Source organism: Gasterosteus aculeatus, chromosome 7 (assembly GCF_964276395.1).
Source record: "Gasterosteus aculeatus chromosome 7, fGasAcu3.hap1.1, whole genome shotgun sequence".
NCBI classification, from domain to species: domain Eukaryota; kingdom Metazoa; phylum Chordata; class Actinopteri; order Perciformes; family Gasterosteidae; genus Gasterosteus; species Gasterosteus aculeatus.
The window spans coordinates 306,371-325,903 of NC_135694.1; the positions used below are offsets into that span (position 1 = coordinate 306,371).

The following is a 19,533-nucleotide window of genomic DNA, read 5'->3' on the forward strand; positions in this document are numbered from 1 at the left end:
AAGTTTTTATTTACAGGTTGGAAAATGACTAAGTGTATCTTACTTTGGCATTACATTTATTACAGTGTAATAATTCAATTTATTTTAGGTAATGGATACATTTATTATTGTGTAATAATTACATTTAAACTAGTACAATAATGACACTCTAGTCTAATACCTACATATATTATAGTGTGATAAATATATTTGATATAGCGTTTATTATGGTCTAATAATTAGTATTATAGTGTGTTAAATTATATTTATGAAGGGTTTAACATGGTTTTTTAGTGTGTGTGTGTGTGTGTGTGGACGGACAGGAATGTTGTGCGTCACAACACACACACAAACAAAAACACAGAGGTTTGGTTTGGTGATCAGTGACTTCTTTCTCTTTAATGGGGTGATTGATGAGCCAGTCTCCCTGTGTGTGTGTGTGTGTGTGTGTGTGTGTGTGTTTTATGTGCATTGCCGATGACGTCGGTGGATGAATGGGGGCGGGGTTTTGTCTGACTGGGACAAAGACGACGGGGGGTCATTAAACACACACACATAGCTCCCCTGTGAACGATGTGGCACCACCCCCTTCCACAGGAAATAGTTGCTCACAACAACGTGGTCGCCGTGGTTACTGTTTACGATGAGGCGGGACAACCGATGTCAGAGGTTACGAGGGTGTGAGAGAGAGGACAGTGATCATCAGACTCCTGAAGGAGGAAGAGGAGGATGCCGATGCTCCACTGACCATTGACCTGGTCACCATAGCAACAGGACTGATGCTTAGGGGTTCCCTGGCAGCATACGCTAGAACTACTGGAACTGTGGAACCCCCTCGAGGACCTCTGGTACCACCTGAAAGGAACTGGAACCCAATCAAGGACCTCTAGTACGAACTGAAAGGTAATGAAACTCGTCAAGGACCTGAGGTAACTCCTGGATGGTCCTGGAACTCCAAAAGACATCTCATATCGTCATAAATGTCTTGGAACGTCTTCAAGGCCAGGAGCCTACTCCCCGGGGACCTCTGAAACCTTCTCACGCACTCCAGTAAGCCGTGATTTAAAACCCATTAGTTATTTGTGAATTAACTCTTTCACAGGTGCACCTTTGCCTCTGATTGGTTGATATTTGTGTCTCTTCCTCCATGTTTCAACGTTTCCACACACTGATCTTCTACCTTTGTCTTGTGTGTGTGTCTGTGTGTGTGGGAGACCTGTCGTCGGGGGTAACGGGTGTAAGAATGTGTGACATCACAGCGCCGAGCAGTACTTAAGGCGGTGTGTGAGGTGGTGGAGCAGCGACCCGTCCTGACACTGAGACAGGACAGACACGTAATCAATAACTTTATCGGACCTCACCGATCGTGAAGACCACAAGCTCTCTGTTGGAGTATTTCTTCTCGTCCTTCTGAGGTGAGTTCGTATTTCATTCATCTTTATTCTTCTTTGGTGGTTTCAAGTAGTCGGTGGGTTTAATACTCCAGTCCTGCCTCAATTAATTTGACATGATCTGATTGGTTGGATTTCATTTGATCTGAACTCACACATCATTTTAAACGCGACCCGTGTGATCCGATTTCTACAGAACTGATTCACTGACTCTTCAATGTTCCTCAGAGCACATTTTATATAAAGATGATTATTCTTCATTGGGACCCTGGTAGTCTACAGATTCCCTGGAACCCTGGTATTCTAGGGATCCTGGAGGTCTCAGGGTCCTAGTAGTCTTGGGCTCCTGGTAGTCAGGGCACCCTGGTCGTCTAGGGATCCTGGTGGTCTTGGGATCCTGGTTGTCTTGGTGACCTGGTATTCTAGCGATCCTGGTGGTCTTGGGGTCCTAGTAGTCTTGGGCTGCTGGTGGTCTTGGTATACTTGTGATCGTGGGCTCCTGGTAGTCAGGGCATCCTGGTGGTCTTGGGTGGTCATGGTGTACTTGTGATCGTGGGCTCCTGGTAGTCAGGGCACCCTGGTGGTCTTGGGCTCTTGGTGGTGTTGGTATACTTGTGATCTTGGGCTCATGGTAGTCAGGGCGCCCTGGTGGTCTTGGGTGGTCTTGGTATACTTGTGATCTTGGGCTCATGGTAGTCAGGGCACCCTGGTGGTCTTGGGTGGTCTTGGTATACTTGTGATCTTGGGCTCATGGTAGTCAGGGCACCCTGGTGGTCTTGGGTGGTCTTGGTATACTTGTGATCTTGGGCTCATGGTAGTCAGGGCACCCTGGTGGTCTTGGGTGGTCTTGGTATACTTGTGATCTTGGGCTCATGGTAGTCAGGGCACCCTGGTGGTCTTGGGTGGTCTTGGTATACTTGTGATCTTGGGCTCATGGTAGTCAGGGCACCCTGGTGGTCTTGGGTGGTCTTGGTATACTTGTGATCTTGGGCTCATGGTAGTCAGGGCATCCTGGTCTCCGGGTCGAGGGAAATCTGATGCCATGACGATGCTTCATTCATTGAAACTAAGTTTCCTTCTCCTCTTCCTCTGAGAAAACAGATGGCCGCTTCATCCTCCTCCTCTTTCGTTGTCGTCGTCCTCCTCCTCGCCAGCGCCATGGAGGCAAAACCTTTAAGTCAACGAGACAACAAACAGGTCCGTGGAGACCACCATCTTCGTCATCATCACCATCATATTCAGCATCATCTTCTTTGAGTAGATCTTCAGTACATTTGTCTAAGTAAACAAAGGTCATTATTTGTACATGTTTCCGTGTACAAACAGTACATGCTGATTGTTTACATGGTGACATGTTGATATGATGAAATGTTTACATGTTTACTATTGACATGTTTACGCATTGACGCGTTTACATCTTCATGGGTTGAGGTGTTAACATGTTTACAGGTGTGAGTGTTGTTGTGTTGACGTGTTGGTGAATGTACATTTATGTGTAATTTTAAACTCCCTCCACAGAATTTACAGTCTCTATTCGGCTCTCGCCTCGCTTCTCTCATCTTGGCCTCTCCCACTTCTGATGACATCACAGAGGGCTCAGCCGGACGCCCCGCCCTCTCCCCCTCCTCTGCCTCCACAGGATTGGTTGTGAGTCGCGGTGCCACGAGTGGATTGGCCGGCGGCGTGCAGGAGGCGGTCCCTCGGCTCATGCTGGATCTCCTTCGTCACCAGTCCAAGATGACGAGGAGGCGGAGTAGGAAGTCAATGGTGGGAGGAGGGAGAGGATGCTTCGGGATGAAAATGGACCGCATCGGCTCCATCAGCGGGTTGGGCTGCTAGAGACTCGTTGCCATGGTGACCACAGCCAACCTCTGACCTCCATGAACGCCGGACACGTCAGGCTGAAACTCCACTAACAAAGAAGTGAACTGAAGGAAAAGTTCAGGTAGACATCCTACCGATGACCTCTGACCCCTGGCTACATCACAGCCAGCCGAACACTGTGTGATTGTGTGTGTGCGTGTGTTTGTGTGTGCGTGCGGACCAGCTGCAGTCTTACTGCACAATGTAATTAAATAAAAGAGAAACTCCACTCGGCTTATGCTGCTTCATTATATCATGAATCAATATGTCTGTAATATGAATTATATATCTGATTCCACACAGACACACTGTCATATCTGTTATAGTATATATATATATATATAGTATATATATAGTATATATATATACTTATATTCTACTCCTGTGCAACGATTACACTTTTTAATTGCAATTAATTGCAGAAACACGTTGATTTTATCAGGGAGCTGCATGATCTTGGTTCAGTAGTTCTGGTATATGTTATAAATGTATGTTGGTACATTGATGTACGTAATACTTTAAGAAGCAGTACATGGAGGGAATTAGGACCCAGGGTGGATTCAGGTGCGTGGGACAACCGGGGGAAGACCTACGCGCTGGTTTACCTGAGTAAAGAGTTACAATTAAGAGCAGCTTGTTCTCACGACTGTAACTGTGGTTGAGACGTGTAATGCGGCACCTCCCCTTCCTGTAACCCGTGGTGTGTCTGTATATGTATCAGGAATCAGGAACATTTATTGCCAAAGTATGTTGGACATCCAATGAATTTGATATGGCACGTGGCGCACAACATTAGACAGTAAGACCATAACAATTTTATTTTTATTCATAAAAACTCATTTATTTTTTTCCGCCACTAGAGGGCAGACTGTCCCACATCACGTGACGTGGGAGTCGCTTCACAGCTAGCTCTCTCAGCTGCCTCCTTCGGCTAGCAGTTAGCATTTCATTCGGACCGACAAACCGCCGTCAGAGATTCGCGTGCAGCCCGACACTTTCACCGGTACCGCCGCGCTTCCACCCCTGTCCTCCTCCCGGTCGGTTCCGGACCCCCGTGGTGGAGCCTCAAACATGTCGGCGGTGCAGCGGATGAAAGTGGCGAACGAGCGGCACAGCAAGACCATCACACAGCGGGGACACGTCCAGAAAACATCGGTACCGACAGCCAGGCTAATGGCTGACAGCTAAAAGCTAACGGCTAACAGACAAGTTTGTCTGACTGGTTCTGGAGCCTCATACAGCTTCCTGGGGTCTGGTTTATCAAACATATACCATATTTATATGTCGCTTTCAGTGCTTCCATTCATATTATAAGAATATATTAGAATATTATCAAGATACGAGCGGTGCAGATAGCTCTTAGCATCGGGAGAGCTAACATTAGCATTTGCAGCCGGCAAGCGTGAAGGAAGTGACAGAATTCTGGGATATTAGTTTGGTCTTGTGGTCCCACAGAGCTACACGACTTCCTCTTCACTGGCCTCCATATCGTCTTCAATCCGGCACACACATGCGCTCACACACACACACACATGCGCTCACATACACACACACACACACACACATGCGCTCACATACACACACACACACACACACACACACATGCGCTCCCACAGCGGGCGAAACTGTCTTGAACGCGAATTTAAACTATGAGGAATTGGAACATGACGTCACACGGCTCGGTCACCGGTCGCGGACTGTGCTTTATATGGCCACGCTGCTGAGACGCGCACGGCAGCGTTAAATTCACCGATTAGTCAACGGAGTTCTGCATGGAGTCAGCTGTCTTCAGCTGCTGGGTTTTAATACACGAGAGAAGAAGACAATCAGCGGAGAACCTGAAACCATCAGACATGTTTATCAAGTGCTTCAGTGGTTTCTGATGAATTCATTGATCTTCGATGTATTTATGATCAGTGTGTGTGTGTGTGTCTCTTTGTGTGCGTTTAACAGAGGCCTGTGAATGAGGAGAAGTCTCCAGTCGGCCCGTGGCTTCTCGCTCTGTTCGTCTTCGTGGTTTGTGGATCAGGTGAGTTTGGCAGAGAAGAGAAAATTTAAAAAGTCTGGAGCAGAAGAAAACTCTTAAGAGTGGCGCATGTTTCTGCGTCTTTACGCGTCGTCGCGTCGACGCACTCGGTTCCATTCATGGTTCTAAAGTCTTGCGTGTGTTGCACAGCAATTCACCTCCAGAACAAACTGGAAATGTGAGACTCCGTAAAGGACGTAGTTATCAGGCCAATCACAGCCGTGTGCGCTGCGGGAGGCTGCGTAGCTTTCAACGCTAGTCTAGAAAAACGATTTTTCGATTTCTCTCATATTCATAAAAGTTAATAACCGGAATGAAAAATAAAAAAAGTTCATATCGCGCGAGATATTTGCTCGCTCACGGAGCGTGAACTTCGCTCGAAGGTGTTTTCTACGCGTTTGCTGTCGTTCTTTCTGACAGTAAGGGGGCGGAGCCAGTCACCACGGTCTCTACCTGATTGGTTACAAACCCCGTCTTTGGATTGGCTGGAGTGATGCATCCACACAACTATAGAAGCCCATTTCCACACTGAAGAAAGGGGATCGAAAGTCGAAATTATGAGATAAAACATCAAAAAACAAACTCCCCCCTTCGGTAACCGTAGTGGAGCGTAGATGACAACCAGCTACAAGCGTCATTTACCACCATTACCGGCACATTTAGAGCGATGCGTCCAGCTCGCAGACCGGTCCTTCAGTCTGAGTCTGAGTATCTAATAACGTTACCGAACTATGGCGGAGCCCGCGCACATCATTATTTCCATTTTCCAAAAAGTTGATCTGTATTGAAAGTTGGCAAAATATTCACAGATTTGGAATTTTTTCCGGTATTTTACAAATACGGACCGGTCTGAGACTATAATATTTTTAATATTTTTTTTTACATCGGCTACTTCCATATTGTGTTGAAATGCAAGCTGCGTTGGTTCTTGCATTGTTGATAGAAAATCATATTTGTGACCAAAGATTTTTTTTTCTCTTATAAAAAATTAGAGAAGGTAATTCATCTGTTGATTTTCTTTAATTATCAAATAAAGTAGGACGTGATTAGCAACCTCTGAGGAGCAAACTCAGATTTGAGAAAATGTAGAAAATCGAGATGCATCGATAATCGTTTTATCTGTTTACAATCTGTTTACAATCGAATCGTTGACATCGGAATCGAATCGTGAGGTGCCAAGAGATTCCCACCCCTAACACGCAAGGGACTCTTGCTTGTCCCCTGTGTCTGCGTGTCCTTGCGTCTCTGAAAACGCAGAAGCATAAACTAGGCTTTAGTCTAGCTTGATTGAACCCCTTTATCCTCCGGGTTAACGTGTGTGTGTGTGTGTGTGTGTGTGTGTGTTGCAGCCATCTTCCAGATCATCCAGAGCATCAGGCAGGGCATGTGATGACCAACCTGTCACAAGTGGGGGAGGTGGTATTTTGACATTATGACCCCGCCCCCAACACGCTCGGGGTCTCCCCGTCCCGTGTTTTTCTACTCCCCCTCCTCACGGTGGATGAAGCTGATCAGATATTGGTTATTGATTACTGGCGGTGGTTCCTCCACTCTGACCAGAGATCACCTGAATGAGCCTTATCAGGAAAGACTGCTGCTGCCAACGACACCTCTGCACATTTCACAGTAAAAGACCTTCCTGTAGGCTTTTATTGTGAAGGATCCATTTCATTTCAAGTGGAATAATCAAATGAGCTGATATGTTAAATCCAAAACATCTGCAAGACAAACAAACTCATCGGAAAGACGCCATGAAGCCTGGAAATAATCTGGGATATTTGTATAGAACAGCTGCAACGTCAAATCTGATCTGAGGTCACAGCTTCAGTCTGACTGACGTGAGGTCATGTGAGGACGTGTGGACATATGAAGACGTGTGAGGACAGGAGACAACTTCTAAAGACACTTGTGAAGACTTGTCAGGACATTTGTGGACATATGAAGACTTCTGAGAACATGAAAACTTGTAAGGACATATGACGACGTGAAAACTTGTGAGGACACTTGTGAGGACTGGACAAGCCAGTGAACTGCTGGTTTTTGAAGGTGAAGCTTCCAGCTGGACAACAAGCTCCACTTTTCTACAAAATAAAGCAGATATTTTTCTCTACTGGTGTCTGATCTGATCCGTCTCTGCTCCTCCTGTAGATTCATTGTCACAATTCTGCAGATGAACATCAGCTTTAATGAGGAATGTTTCATAATAATCCTTCAGGAACCTGACGCTTCTTCTTCTGTCATATTTATCATAGAACGGGTTCCTTAATAAATAAACCTTCCCTCACTGGAGGACAATATTTATGTTGAACTTATATTAGTTGAATGAGTTCCCTCCACTTACTACATCTTCATGATCAGATAGTTAAACGGAAAGCAGTTAGGTGTGTTAATGAGGGTCGTTTAACAACATTTAGATTTTATATAGAACAATTAATATAATGTTAAGTATAACAGCAAAGTTATAACCCCCAGTGGGTGGTGACGTCACAGAAAGAAGATGGCCCCCGTGCTGAAGGCGGAAGGTAAAGCGCTTCAGAGGCCGTTTGTGCCTCTAGGCGCGTCCTGTTGACGCATGCCAGCTCTTTATTAACTAAAATACCGTCATATCTTCGAAAGGCTAGTGGTCGTTGGCCGGCTCGGGCCAGCGCTCGTAACCCGGATGTAGAGCCCCTCTGCCTAATCGGGGAGCTAGTGTTAGCATAGCTGGCTAGCTGAGCAGCTAAACCACATAACGTTATTTATTCACATGTTGATAAATGCTGCTCATTTGTTATCGTTACCGTAACGTAATGAGCCCATAACGGGAACGTGTATGTTCAAACCTGTCTTCAGGTGGTCTGTTCTGTCACGATGACTAACGGACAGCGTTAGCTTCGGTTCTAGCTGTATAGCTCAGTAGGGCCGGAGAGGAGCTCCGGAAGGCGGCCTCAGGGGCCAGGCGAGTCCGCGGTGTGAGCCGGGCCTCCGGAAATCGAGCGTGTGTGCGAGTGACAGAAAGCCAGCCGACTGTCAACACCGTTTACTGTTGTTATTGTTTATTGTGGTGTGTGGGTCTCGCACACACTAAATGTAGGAATCCAAATAAAAAACACACACTTAGGCTCATGCACACCACAATTAAAGAGGGTGCAAGTTGAACTTTTGAAGGAGTGTGTGTAGATCTAGCTTGTATTCAGGTGTGTGTGTGCGCGCGCGTGAGAGATATACTAGTTTTCTGTTGCGAACTGTGTTTCCTATCGCTCTGACTGTGTGTGTGTGTGTGTGTGTGTGTGTGTGCGTGCAGGGAGGCAGCGTGGGCGGCGGTGCGTTGTGTGAGTCATCCTGCATGGACTTGTCGCCATGAGCAACAAGGAGATGGTTTCCACGGAGACAGGTCAGTTTGTGACATCAGCTGAGCACACTTGTAGATGTAGACTCCCCCCCCCCTCTCACCCCAAGCTCTGTTGCTATGGTAACGTCAAAGCGACTTGCATTCTGTGTGTGTGGACCTGACCGGTGATGTCATCGCCGGAGCAGGTGATCTGGTTTAACTCTGCTCCACCCCCCCCATGGGGAAACACTGGGATGAGATGTTTGTGTTGTTGATGTTTCTGATGTGTGTCTGTGTGGGTGTGCAGAGAACAAGGGACAGAGGAAGGTGTTCCTCCCCAACAAGCTGATGGAGTGCCTTCCTCGTCTCTCCAGTCTGCCCAACGACCGGCTCCGCTGGAACACCAACGAGGTGAGCAACCGTTAGCACCACCGCCTTCTCACCCAGGAGGGAAATCATGCGCAAAGTGAAATGCATCCCTGTGTCTGCAGGAGATTGCGTCCTACCTGATCTCCTTCGACAGACATGATGAGTGGCTCTCCTGCTCCCTGAAGACCAGGTCCTCCTCCCGGCTCTCTGCACGGTCCTCCTCAGGGCGCCTGCTTACATCTGACGGATTAATAACCCACGTCTGTGTCTGTCTGTCCTTTCAGGCCCAAGAATGGCAGCATTGTCCTCTACAACCGGAAGAAGGTGAAGTACAGGAAGGACGGGTACTGCTGGAAGAAGAGAAAGGATGGGAAGACCACGAGAGAGGACCACATGAAGCTCAAGGTCCAGGGCATGGAGGTCAGTAACCCTGTTAACAACCAGTCAACAGGAGGAGAGCTGGTAGCGTCAGCTGTAAACGTCTCTGTTCTGGGCCTCGCGTGTGACGTTACCGGTCGCCGTCTCGTTTTTGGTTTAAAGTTGTTGGCCGGCGTCTCTCCACCTGTGTGTTAACCATGCGTCTCTTTCAGTGCCTGTACGGTTGCTACGTCCACTCCTCCATCGTGCCGACATTCCACAGACGCTGCTACTGGCTCCTGCAGGTTAACTCCGAAACACTCGCCAAAGGTCAGCTGACTCCGACCCCAGTTCCCCAATCAATCTAATCAATATGTTTCTGGATGACAGAACCCGGACATCGTGTTGGTCCACTACCTGAACGTGCCGTCCCTGGAGGATTCTGGGAAATGCAGTCCGCTGCTGTGTGCAGTGAGTGACCGCCATGACAGCGTGAGGTGGAGCCAAGAAGACCTGCTGAGCCAGCTGAGGCCCATGTGTACGTATCAGATACAAGTACTACCCAAATACCTGGCTGCTAGTGTCTACTACTCTGTAGTATTAATATATATATATATATATATACTCATACTCATTATGAATGGTTACTCTCAACCCTGGGCCCAAGACCCACTCTGTCCAGTACTCACGTGTATTCTCCTCAGTTCACAGTATTGGGTGCTCTGTGTCTTCGGGGGACTTCAGCATCGAGGACTTGGTTCAGCACATTCTGGACCTGCAGAGAACCAAACCTCAGCCGCGAACACACGCCTGCCTCTGTGACACGGCCCAAGGTGACCTCACTGTGACCTGGCTTTGACCTGGCTTTGACCTTACTGTGACCTCGCTGTGACCTCGCTTTGACCTTACTGTGACCTCGCTGTGACCTCACTGTGACCTCGCTGTGACCTCGCTGTGACCTCGCTTTGACCTTACTGTGACCTCGCTGTGACCTTGCTGTGTATCTGTGCAGTGTCTTCAGGTGTGAACATTCCCCACCGCTGCAACAGCACCAAGCATCGCATCATCTCCCCCAAACTCCCCCCCTCCGCCTGCAGACCGCCCCCCCTCACAGCAGAGGGAGGAGGAGCCAAACCTCCCCGCCTCCAGGCTCAGAGCAGCCCCGCCTCTTCTCCCTGCCCCTCGTCCACGTGAGTCTCTTTAATGATAGTAGATCTTAACCACGCTACCACGTAAACATGTCCGCCATGTCCTCTTTCACAGCTCCGCCTCGTCGCCCCCTTCGCCTAATAGGGCGACCGTCACCGTGGGTAACCACAGCAACCACGGCGACTGCTGCGGCAACCTGACGACGGTGGCGCTGCCCCAGAACGCTGTCATCGTCATGGCAACGACCGCCACCCTCAGAGGAGAGGCAACGGGGGCAGGAGGCGAGGAGGCGGGGCTTCCGCTCCCACGCCCGGGCCACTTACTGCTCTCTCCTGCTCTGCCGTCTCCCACTGCCAGCGGGCCCGCCTCGCCTCCACCCCCCCCCTCACTCCCTCCTCCCCCCGTCCAGGCGCCAGAGGTTGCCACCCTCTCCCTCACGCTCCTCCCCTCCCCCGTCGTGGGAGGCCTGCTTGTCACCCCCCTCTGTTCGCCTCCTCCTTCCGCCGCCTCCCCACCCGCTAAAGCACCGCCCCCCCTGTGTCCCTCGGTGGTACACCCGACCTTTGACCCTGACTCTTTTCTCAACTCCCCCAAACAGGGTCAGACATACGGCGGGCCGCCTCCTCCCGCCTCCCCCAACCAGTCTCCTGTTCTCTGCTCCTCCTCTCCCCTCTCTCCCCCCTCCGTAGCTCTCTCCCTCTCCCCCACCTCCACTCCTCCATCCTCCGTGTCCCCTCCCTCATCGCTGTCCTCGCTCTCCTCCTCCTCCTCCTCAGAGGCAGACAGGAGAGACCCTTCCTCCTACTCCTCCCCGCCCTCCTCCTCCCTCCCCCCTCCCCTCTCGCTGTCTCCCACCCCCTCTGTGACCCCGCCCCTGCTCCCCATATGTCTGGAGCTGGGAGCTCTGGGGGAGTCGCAAGGGGGGAGGCAGGGAGAGGAGTCAGGGAGAGATGATGATGATGATGATGAAGGCATAGCTCCTCCCACAAAGCTCGCTCTGCTGCAGGTGAGACTTAAAGGGACTATTTTCTTTCTTTTAAGTCGTATTCATCTGCTCCTTTTCACTGTGGTTTGATTTCTCTGCTTTAGACAAGCCACGCCTCCCCCTGCCTGTCACCACGGCAGCACACAGGAAAGAGCGCCGCCTCGTTGGACTTGGTAGGCCGACCCCCCCAGCCGGCCAATGGGCTGCAGCCATTGGTCCTGGCCCCGCCCTACGATCGCCTGTCTGTACCAGGAGCTCTGTCCGGTAGCTCCGCCCCCGGTGCTGTCGCAATGCACACTGGTCACCTGACCACGCCCCCTGTGCAGGTGAAGAAGGAGGGGACGCGAGGCTACGACCCGGAGGATGCCTGCATGGACACGAACGTGGAGGAGGAGGCGGAGCCCTGCGAGCGAGGAGGGGAGGAACTTGACATCTCTTTTGACAGCCAGTTCCCCGACCTCATCTCTGACCTCATCACCGAGGTGGCCAATCCCGCGGCTGTTCACGGCGCCGCCCAGAACTCACCCGTGTTCCTGGCGGGGGTGCGGTACATGGTGCCTCCCCAACCCTCACCCTCCTCCTCCTTCCTCCCCTTTCCTCACCCAGTCGCCTCCACCACCCCCACCCGCCTCAACGCCATCACTGACTTCTCCCCAGAGTGGTCCTACCCCGAGGTAATCAATAATACATATAATACAATAATGAATTAATATCTATATATACTCTTGTCGAAGGTGCTTTATGATGCTGTGTGTGTGCAGGGAGGCGTGAAGGTATTGATCACAGGACCTTGGATGGAGCTGTTGGGTCGATACTCGTGTTTGTTTGATCAGAGCAGAGTTCCTGCAGCGCTGATCCAACCTGGAGTTCTACGCTGCTACTGTCCCGGTACACACACACACACACAGACACACACACCACACACAGACACACACACACACACTCTCTCTCACACCTTGTTTCTCTCCTGCAGCCCACCAGGCCGGTCTGGTGGTTCTCCAAGTTCTGGAGTCTGGAGGTTCTGTCTCATCTTCGGTTCTGTTCGAGTACCGAGCGAGGAACGCCAGCTCTCGGCCGAGCTCGCAGCTCGACTGGCTCTCATTGGACGGTCAGACCCTCACGCGTCACATGTCGCACACAGCTTGTCACACGTGGAGGCAGACCGTGTCTGTAAATAGCCGTGCGTGTCTGTGTGCGTTTGTGTGTGTCTGTGTGCGTGCGTGCGTGCGTGCGTGCGTGCGTTGTGAGCCTATAGCTGGAGTCTTCAACTAATGTGAAGAGGTCCAGTTAGAGAAAGTATCTAGAAGCAGGTCCTGAAGATGTGACTTAGAGGAATAGATTTACATGTAATCAATACACGACTAACAAATCAAATGAATTCAGTACGATTCTAAAACTCTTTTGACAATATTTATTTTCACGTAACAAAGAACTGAACATATTTCTGTGACTACAAATATAAATAATGTTCTCTCAATCAACTAATCAAAAGTGGGGCTGCATTTCTGCATGTTCAAATAAAATAGCTGCAAGATAAGCTTGAATTTCTCCTTTTCTGCTTCGCATTTGGACTTGACAGTCTTTTATTATTTATTATTATATATATTTGTATTATAAATAAGTCAGTTAGTGACCTCTGGCCTATAGGCTTTAAGTCGTTGTGATCGGTTAGGATAAGCCTGTATTGATTGTGCAGCACGCTGATTTTGTGTGTGTGTGTGTGTGTGTGTGTGTGAGGCAGACTCAGTCTCACTCTGTGTTTCGTGTGCAGATAATCAGTTCAGGATGTCCATCCTGGATCGGCTGGAGCAGATGGAGCGCAGGATGGCAGAGATGGTTTCCCGGGACAACAACCAGCAGCATCATCAACATCAACATGGCAGCCAGCTGGCAACGGCCCCCCCCCCCCCTCTACCCGAGGACCGTGAACAGGTGCGATTTACAGCTAACGGCTAACAGCCAGCTAGCATCAAGGACCCGCCTCTTTCTCTAATTGTCCTAATCTGAACAGCCAATCAGAGAGACTTATATTACAGATTACGCCTCTAATGAACGAGTGACGCCGAGATCAGAAAGTGTCCGGTTCCCTTTTCAGAGCGGCGCGTAGCGGCTTGGACTCCGTATGCCGATGCTGTGAATGATTCTTGTCTAACTATATTAAGAAATGTACGGAAGCCCGGAAACGACATGTCAGCTTGTCATCACATGTAGTCTGATTTGATGCCACCAACACAAACCGCATCCACTGTGTATTTCCCTCTTGATCTCACGTATGTCGTTAATACACTAACCCAACATGGCTGGAGTCTTCAGGGAGAAACACAAGATCCTCATTTACATGGGGTTTGCATATGGACGAGGAGGCGGGTCCACGCCGCTACGCGCCGCTCTGAGCTCGGTTCATCAGCGCTTCTGTAACGGACAGAGGTCGACCCGTCTCTGTTCAATAAGGAACCCGGTTCTGTCTTTGTCCTCCTCAGTGGTTCGAGAGGAGGATTGTGGGAGTTTGTGAGCGGATGATGAGAGGCGGACGTTGGGGGGGGGGAGGAGGAGAGAGGCTTCATCACTCGGCCCGTCACCGCGGGATGACCCTCCTCCACCTGGCTGCTGCTCAGGGATACACACACCTGATACACACTCTGATGCACTGGAGGTACACACACACACACACACACACACCTGATACACACTCTGATGCACTGGAGGTACACACACACACACACACATACACACCTGATACACACTCTGATGCACTGGAGGTACACACACACACACACACCTGATACACACTCTGATGCACTGGAGGTACACACACACACACACACCTGATACACACTCTGATGCACTGGAGGTACACACACACACACACACACACACCTGATACACACTCTGATGCACTGGAGGTACACACACACACACACACCTGATACACACTCTGATGCACTGGAGGTACACACACACACACACACCTGATACACACTCTGATGCACTGGAGGTACACACACACACCTGATACACACTCTGATGCACTGGAGGTACACACACACACACACACCTGACACACACTCTGATGCACTGGAGGTACACACACACACACCTGATACACACTCTGATGCACTGGAGGTACACACACACACACACCTGATACACACTCTGATGCACTGGAGGTACACACACACACACACACACCTGATACACACTCTGATGCACTGGAGGTACACACACACACACACACACACACCTGATACACACTCTGATGCACTGGAGGTACACACACACACACACACCTGATACACACTCTGATGCACTGGAGGTACACACACCTGATACACACTCTGATGCACTGAAGGTACACACACACACACCTGATACACACTCTGATGCACTGGAGGTACACACACACACACACCTGATACACACTCTGATGCACTGGAGGTACACACACACCTGATACACACTCTGATGCACTGAAGGTACACACACACACCTGATACACACTCTGATGCACTGGAGGTACACACACACACACACACACACCTGATACACACTCTGATGCACTGGAGGTACACACACACACCTGATACACACTCTGATGCACTGGAGGTACACACACACACCTGATACACACTCTGATGCACTGGAGGTACACACACACACACACCTGATACACACTCTGATGCACTGGAGGTACACACACACACACACACACACACACACACACGCCTGATACACACACTGATGCACTGGAGGTACACACAGACAAATGTTGGTGTGTGTGTGTGTGTGTGTGTGTAGGAGTGTGAACATCGACAGTCTGGACTTGGAACAGGAAGTAGATCCTCTCAACATCGACCACTTCTCCTGCACGCCACTGGTAAGACACACACGCACTTATTAAGCTCCTGCTCTCTGATTGGCCGGTTGTCCTGTCAGTCTTAGGCTCTGTGTGTGTGTGTGTGTGTGTGTGTGTGTGTTGGCTCAGATGTGGGCGTGTGCTCTGGGACACCAGAGGGCAGCGGAGCTCCTGTACAGGTGGAATAGCTCCGCCCTCGGGCTCCCTGATTCTCTGGGCCGGCTGCCGCTCGCCGTGGCTCGCTCCCGAGGACACACCCACCTCGCCACGGCGCTGGAGGAGCTGCACACGCACATTACGCCCAGGGACACGCACACGCCACAACCACAGCCGTCCCCGTGCCCCCCGTCCACCAGCCCGGACACAGGTAACACACCTGACATCATGTGACTGGATTCCTGTTCTCTGATTGGGTCTAACCGTGTCTCTCCCCCCCTCCCCCCCTCTCTCCACCCGCCTTCTAGGTCTGAGCTCATCCAGCAGCCTCCCCTCCCCTGGTGACCCCTCCTCCCCCTCACCGAGCTCCGCCTACTCCAGCGCCCCCGCCCCCATGGACACCTCCCCCTCCTCTCCCTCGTCTCTCTCTTCCTCTTCGCTGCCGGTCTCCCCCCCTTCGCCCTCGTCCCCTCCCCTCCTCCCTGTGTCCGTGTGGGGGGAGGAATTGAGCTCCAGTCTCGGCTCAGGTACCTTCTCTATGACCTACTTCCTTACCTTCTCTGTGACCTACTTCCTTACCTTCCCTGTGACCTTCCCTGTGACCTACTTCCTTACCTTCCCTGTGACCTACTTCCTTACCTTCCCTGTGACCTACTTCCTTACCTTCTCTGTTACCTTCTCTGTGACCTACTTCCTTACCTTCCCTGTGACCTACTTCCTTACCTTCCCTGTGACCTACTTCCTTACCTTCCCTGTGACCTACTTCCTTACCTTCCCTGTGACCTACTTCCTTACCTTCTCTGTTACCTTCTCTGTGACCTACTTCCTTACCTTCCCTGTGACCTACTTCCTTACCTTCCCTGTGACCTACTTCCTTACCTTCCCTGTTACCTCCTCTGTGACCTTCTCTGTGACCTTCTCTGACCATCATCACTACTCGCTCACAGGTTTGATGCCTGGAGGCTGCAGAGACTCTCCGCTGTACCTCATGGACTACGAGAGCAGCCACACACACACAAACACACACGTTCACGCCCCCCTGGCAGGGGGCCGGCGTGAGCTGGAGGATGAGCTGCTGAGCTACAGCGAGAACGCTGAGAACGAGGGGGAGGAGGAGGAGCTGCAGGTACGTACACACACACACACACACACACACACACCGTGACCACACAGAGGTCTTGACCTCCTGTTGCTATGGTTACACCCCCCACAGGTTGACATGGCGACGCTGGCGGCGCAGATCATCGAGGCGACCCCCGAGCGAATCAAACAGGAGGACTTCCCCGGGGGGGCGGAGTCACCACTCAAAGAGAGGCGGGACAACATCCCTCTACAGGACACCTGGCTGGCCACTTACCTCAACACGGTCGACGCTCAAACGCACTCCCCGCCCAGGTTAGCTCCGCCTCTGTGGTAGCAGTGCATTGTGGGTATTATCACAGAGGCCCTAAGTGTGTATGTGTGTGTTGCAGACGGGTGTGCCCCCCCTCGCCCCTTAGTGCCCTGGCCCTTCACAGGCTCCGCCCCCCTTCCTCCGCAGCGTGGGCGGAGTTCCTGAACGCCTCGGCCAATGGGAAGATAGAGAGGGACTTCTCCCTGCTGACACTAACGGACGGGGAGCAGAGGGAGCTGTACGACGCGGCGCGGATCATCCAGAGCGCCTTCAGGAGATACAAGGTACACAGACACACACACGGTGCGCGCTGGGTCGCCGCCGCGTGCGTTGTGTACAGTGTGTAGCGTAACAGCTCCGTCTGTCTGCAGGGTCGGAGGTTAAAGGAGCAGCAGGACGTGGCTGCAGCCGTCATACAGAGATGCTACAGGAAGTACAAACAGGTGTGTGTGCGTGTGTGTGCGTGTGTGCGTGTGTGTGTGTGTGTGTGTGTGTGATACTAACTAACCTGTGTGTGTGTCTCTCTCTCTGGCTAGCTAACATGGATAGCTCTGAAGGTAATGTAGCGGACTACTAGTGGTGTGTAGTCACTGTGTGTGTGTATGTGTGTGAGATGCTATGATTTTACTGGTCCGGCGCGCTGGACATCAAAGTGGGCAGCATGTTGCCGCCGGCCTAGAATGAGTTAGACAGCCCTGCTCTACGTCATGTTGTGTATCTTTCCTGTGAAACAAACACATCGTAGAGAGGAGGGATCAAATATCTTCATACAGACACTTCAGCCTTCATTGTCTTGTTGTGTGAGCAGGTGGTGGGTAAGAGGAGTCACATGTGTGATCAATAAACAGATTATTGGTCTCCGCCCCCCCCAGTATGCTCTCTACAAGAAGATGACCCAGGCGGCCATCTTGATCCAGTCCAAGTTCAGGTCCTACTACGAGCAGAAGCGGTTCCAGCAGAGCCGGCGGGCGGCGGTCCTCATCCAGCAGTACTACCGCAGCTACAAGGAGTACGAGAGGCTGAAGGGGGGGCCCAGGGGGGCCGCAGGCCACAACCCCAAGATCAAGTAAGACCTCATCAATAACCCCGGGGGGACCTGATCAGTATCAGAACCTCAGCTGCAAGCAGGTATTGATTACCACTGGTGAGCAGTGAAGGGAGAAAGCTCACTTGGAGGTATTGATTAGAACCTGCCAATCACTTCCTGTCCTTATGATTGATTGTTTGTCCGTCAGGGGCTCGTTCCTCACCAAGAAACAGGACCAGGCAGCTCGCAAGATCATGAGGTTCCTGAGACGCTGCAGGCACAGGTAATGCAGGTGTCTCTGTGTGTCTCAATGTCTCCCTGTGTCTTTGTCTCTCAATGTCTCTGTGTCTCTAGGATCAAGGAGCTGAAGCAGACCAGAGAGCTGGAGAGGAGAGGACTGACCACTTGAACGTTCTTCATTAATCTCCTGGGTTGGACTTTAAAGGACAAAGAGACGTCTCACGCGTCTGTCCTCCGCTCTCTTCACAAACAGGGGTCCCGCGCTGAGCTTTTGATCCCTGATCAGAGCCGTCCAGGCAGCACATGATGTAAACATACTAATATTCACTCCACGTGTCACGTTTATATTCTAATGTACGGAGACGCGTTCGGCCTCAACATGAGGATCGGGTTCATGTCTTTGACGGGGTCAACCATCCACTGCACGATGCATGCTGGGATACTTGTCTGAGGTCAGCAGGGCCGGAGCCAGATGGAGCTCCGCCCATCGGTCCTGGCAGGCTCAGCTCAGGGCGAATCGTTCCCACGGCAACCAACCAATTTGAGTCAGACTGAATGTTTTAGGTCTTCAAGGGTTAAGAAACATTGCTAACAAAGTTACTTAAGAGATATGAAACACAATCAAGTATTGAAATGTGTGTATTTAGCAATGTTTCTTAACTCTTGCACAACAAACTGTGCAATTAATTAGTTGACTTTTTTAAACTACTGACAGTCCTAATATATGTGTATGTGTATATATATATATTATTATATTCTAAAATAATGTCAGATTTTATAGATGCTATGGATGTTGATATTTATTACAGCATGACTTATTAATGTGAGTGAATGACGGTGTGTGTGTGCACTTATGAGGTTGAGTCTTAAGAACCCCCCAACGACCTCTGACCTCAGCTTTCAGACATTATTTGATAGAACGCCTCAATAAACCGGGTTTCTGCATGAAACTAAATATGTATTATTACATTAGTGGATTGTTTATAACATTAAAAGATCATCAGATCATTTGGATCTGTTTCATTTTGGACTAAATCAGATCTCAGATCAGGAGAGGGCTGCGATGACGTCACAGGTCAGAGGTCAAATGCTTTAATGCTTTCCACACATTCGGGACAATCGGATTCTGTTGCTCCGGTTTTAGTTTTTTTAAGCGTCTCCTGTGAGGCGGAGACTGAGATACTGCGTCTTCACGGCAACATTGTCCGTTAGCCAGCATGAGCTTCTCCTTTTACACCAGATGTTTGACGGCTTGTTTTCTGTTTGACCTGAAACCACTTATTTCACTTCTACTACTATAACCTCTCCAGCAGATCCAGTGAAGCTTAGCAGAGTTTGTCTTTATTTTTTCTCCATGTGAAAACCATTCAAATGAGTCGCATTATTCTAAAAGTCAGATGAATAAACAGCTGTACGCTATTTGTTTCCTGTCCTT

General features: G+C 50.3%; 3 protein-coding genes across 5 annotated transcripts; all 3 read left to right on the plus strand.

The window, feature by feature from the left end:
• The first annotated feature begins 530 nt into the window (after positions 1-530).
• Positions 531-3,451, plus strand: nppcl2 (natriuretic peptide C-like 2). The gene is made up of 3 exons (XM_040179679.2): positions 531-1,394; positions 2,472-2,567; positions 2,889-3,451. The coding sequence occupies exons 2-3, from the start codon at positions 2,472-2,474 to the stop codon at positions 3,207-3,209; spliced, it is 417 nt and encodes a 138-aa protein (XP_040035613.2). The 5' UTR covers positions 531-1,394; the 3' UTR covers positions 3,210-3,451.
• Positions 3,452-4,147: 696 nt separating this feature from the next.
• Positions 4,148-7,369, plus strand: LOC120821662 (stress-associated endoplasmic reticulum protein 1). Its single transcript, XM_040180511.2, has 3 exons — positions 4,148-4,388; positions 5,187-5,262; positions 6,609-7,369. The coding sequence occupies exons 1-3, from the start codon at positions 4,305-4,307 to the stop codon at positions 6,647-6,649; spliced, it is 201 nt and encodes a 66-aa protein (XP_040036445.1). The 5' UTR covers positions 4,148-4,304; the 3' UTR covers positions 6,650-7,369.
• Positions 7,370-7,643: 274 nt separating this feature from the next.
• Positions 7,644-19,517, plus strand: camta2 (calmodulin binding transcription activator 2). 3 transcript variants are annotated; one of them, XM_040180505.2, is made up of 26 exons: positions 7,644-7,781; positions 8,543-8,632; positions 8,877-8,980; positions 9,061-9,128; positions 9,223-9,358; positions 9,529-9,600; positions 9,686-9,833; positions 10,000-10,128; positions 10,308-10,485; positions 10,559-11,450; positions 11,534-12,103; positions 12,191-12,317; positions 12,403-12,537; positions 13,201-13,361; positions 13,910-14,082; positions 15,225-15,303; positions 15,412-15,649; positions 15,747-15,965; positions 16,386-16,564; positions 16,652-16,833; positions 16,911-17,115; positions 17,203-17,274; positions 17,368-17,388; positions 17,704-17,897; positions 18,067-18,141; positions 18,213-19,517. In XM_040180505.2, exons 2-26 carry the CDS (start codon positions 8,599-8,601, stop codon positions 18,265-18,267), a joined length of 4,446 nt encoding a protein of 1,481 aa, XP_040036439.2. In that variant the 5' UTR covers positions 7,644-7,781; positions 8,543-8,598; the 3' UTR covers positions 18,268-19,517. The 3 variants fall into 3 exon arrangements, with proteins under 3 accessions (XP_040036439.2, XP_040036440.2, XP_077962018.1); XM_040180506.2 differs by lacking the exon at positions 17,368-17,388; XM_078105892.1 differs by lacking the exon at positions 9,061-9,128 and having other exon boundaries at positions 7,745-7,781.
• The last annotated feature ends 16 nt before the right edge of the window (positions 19,518-19,533 follow it).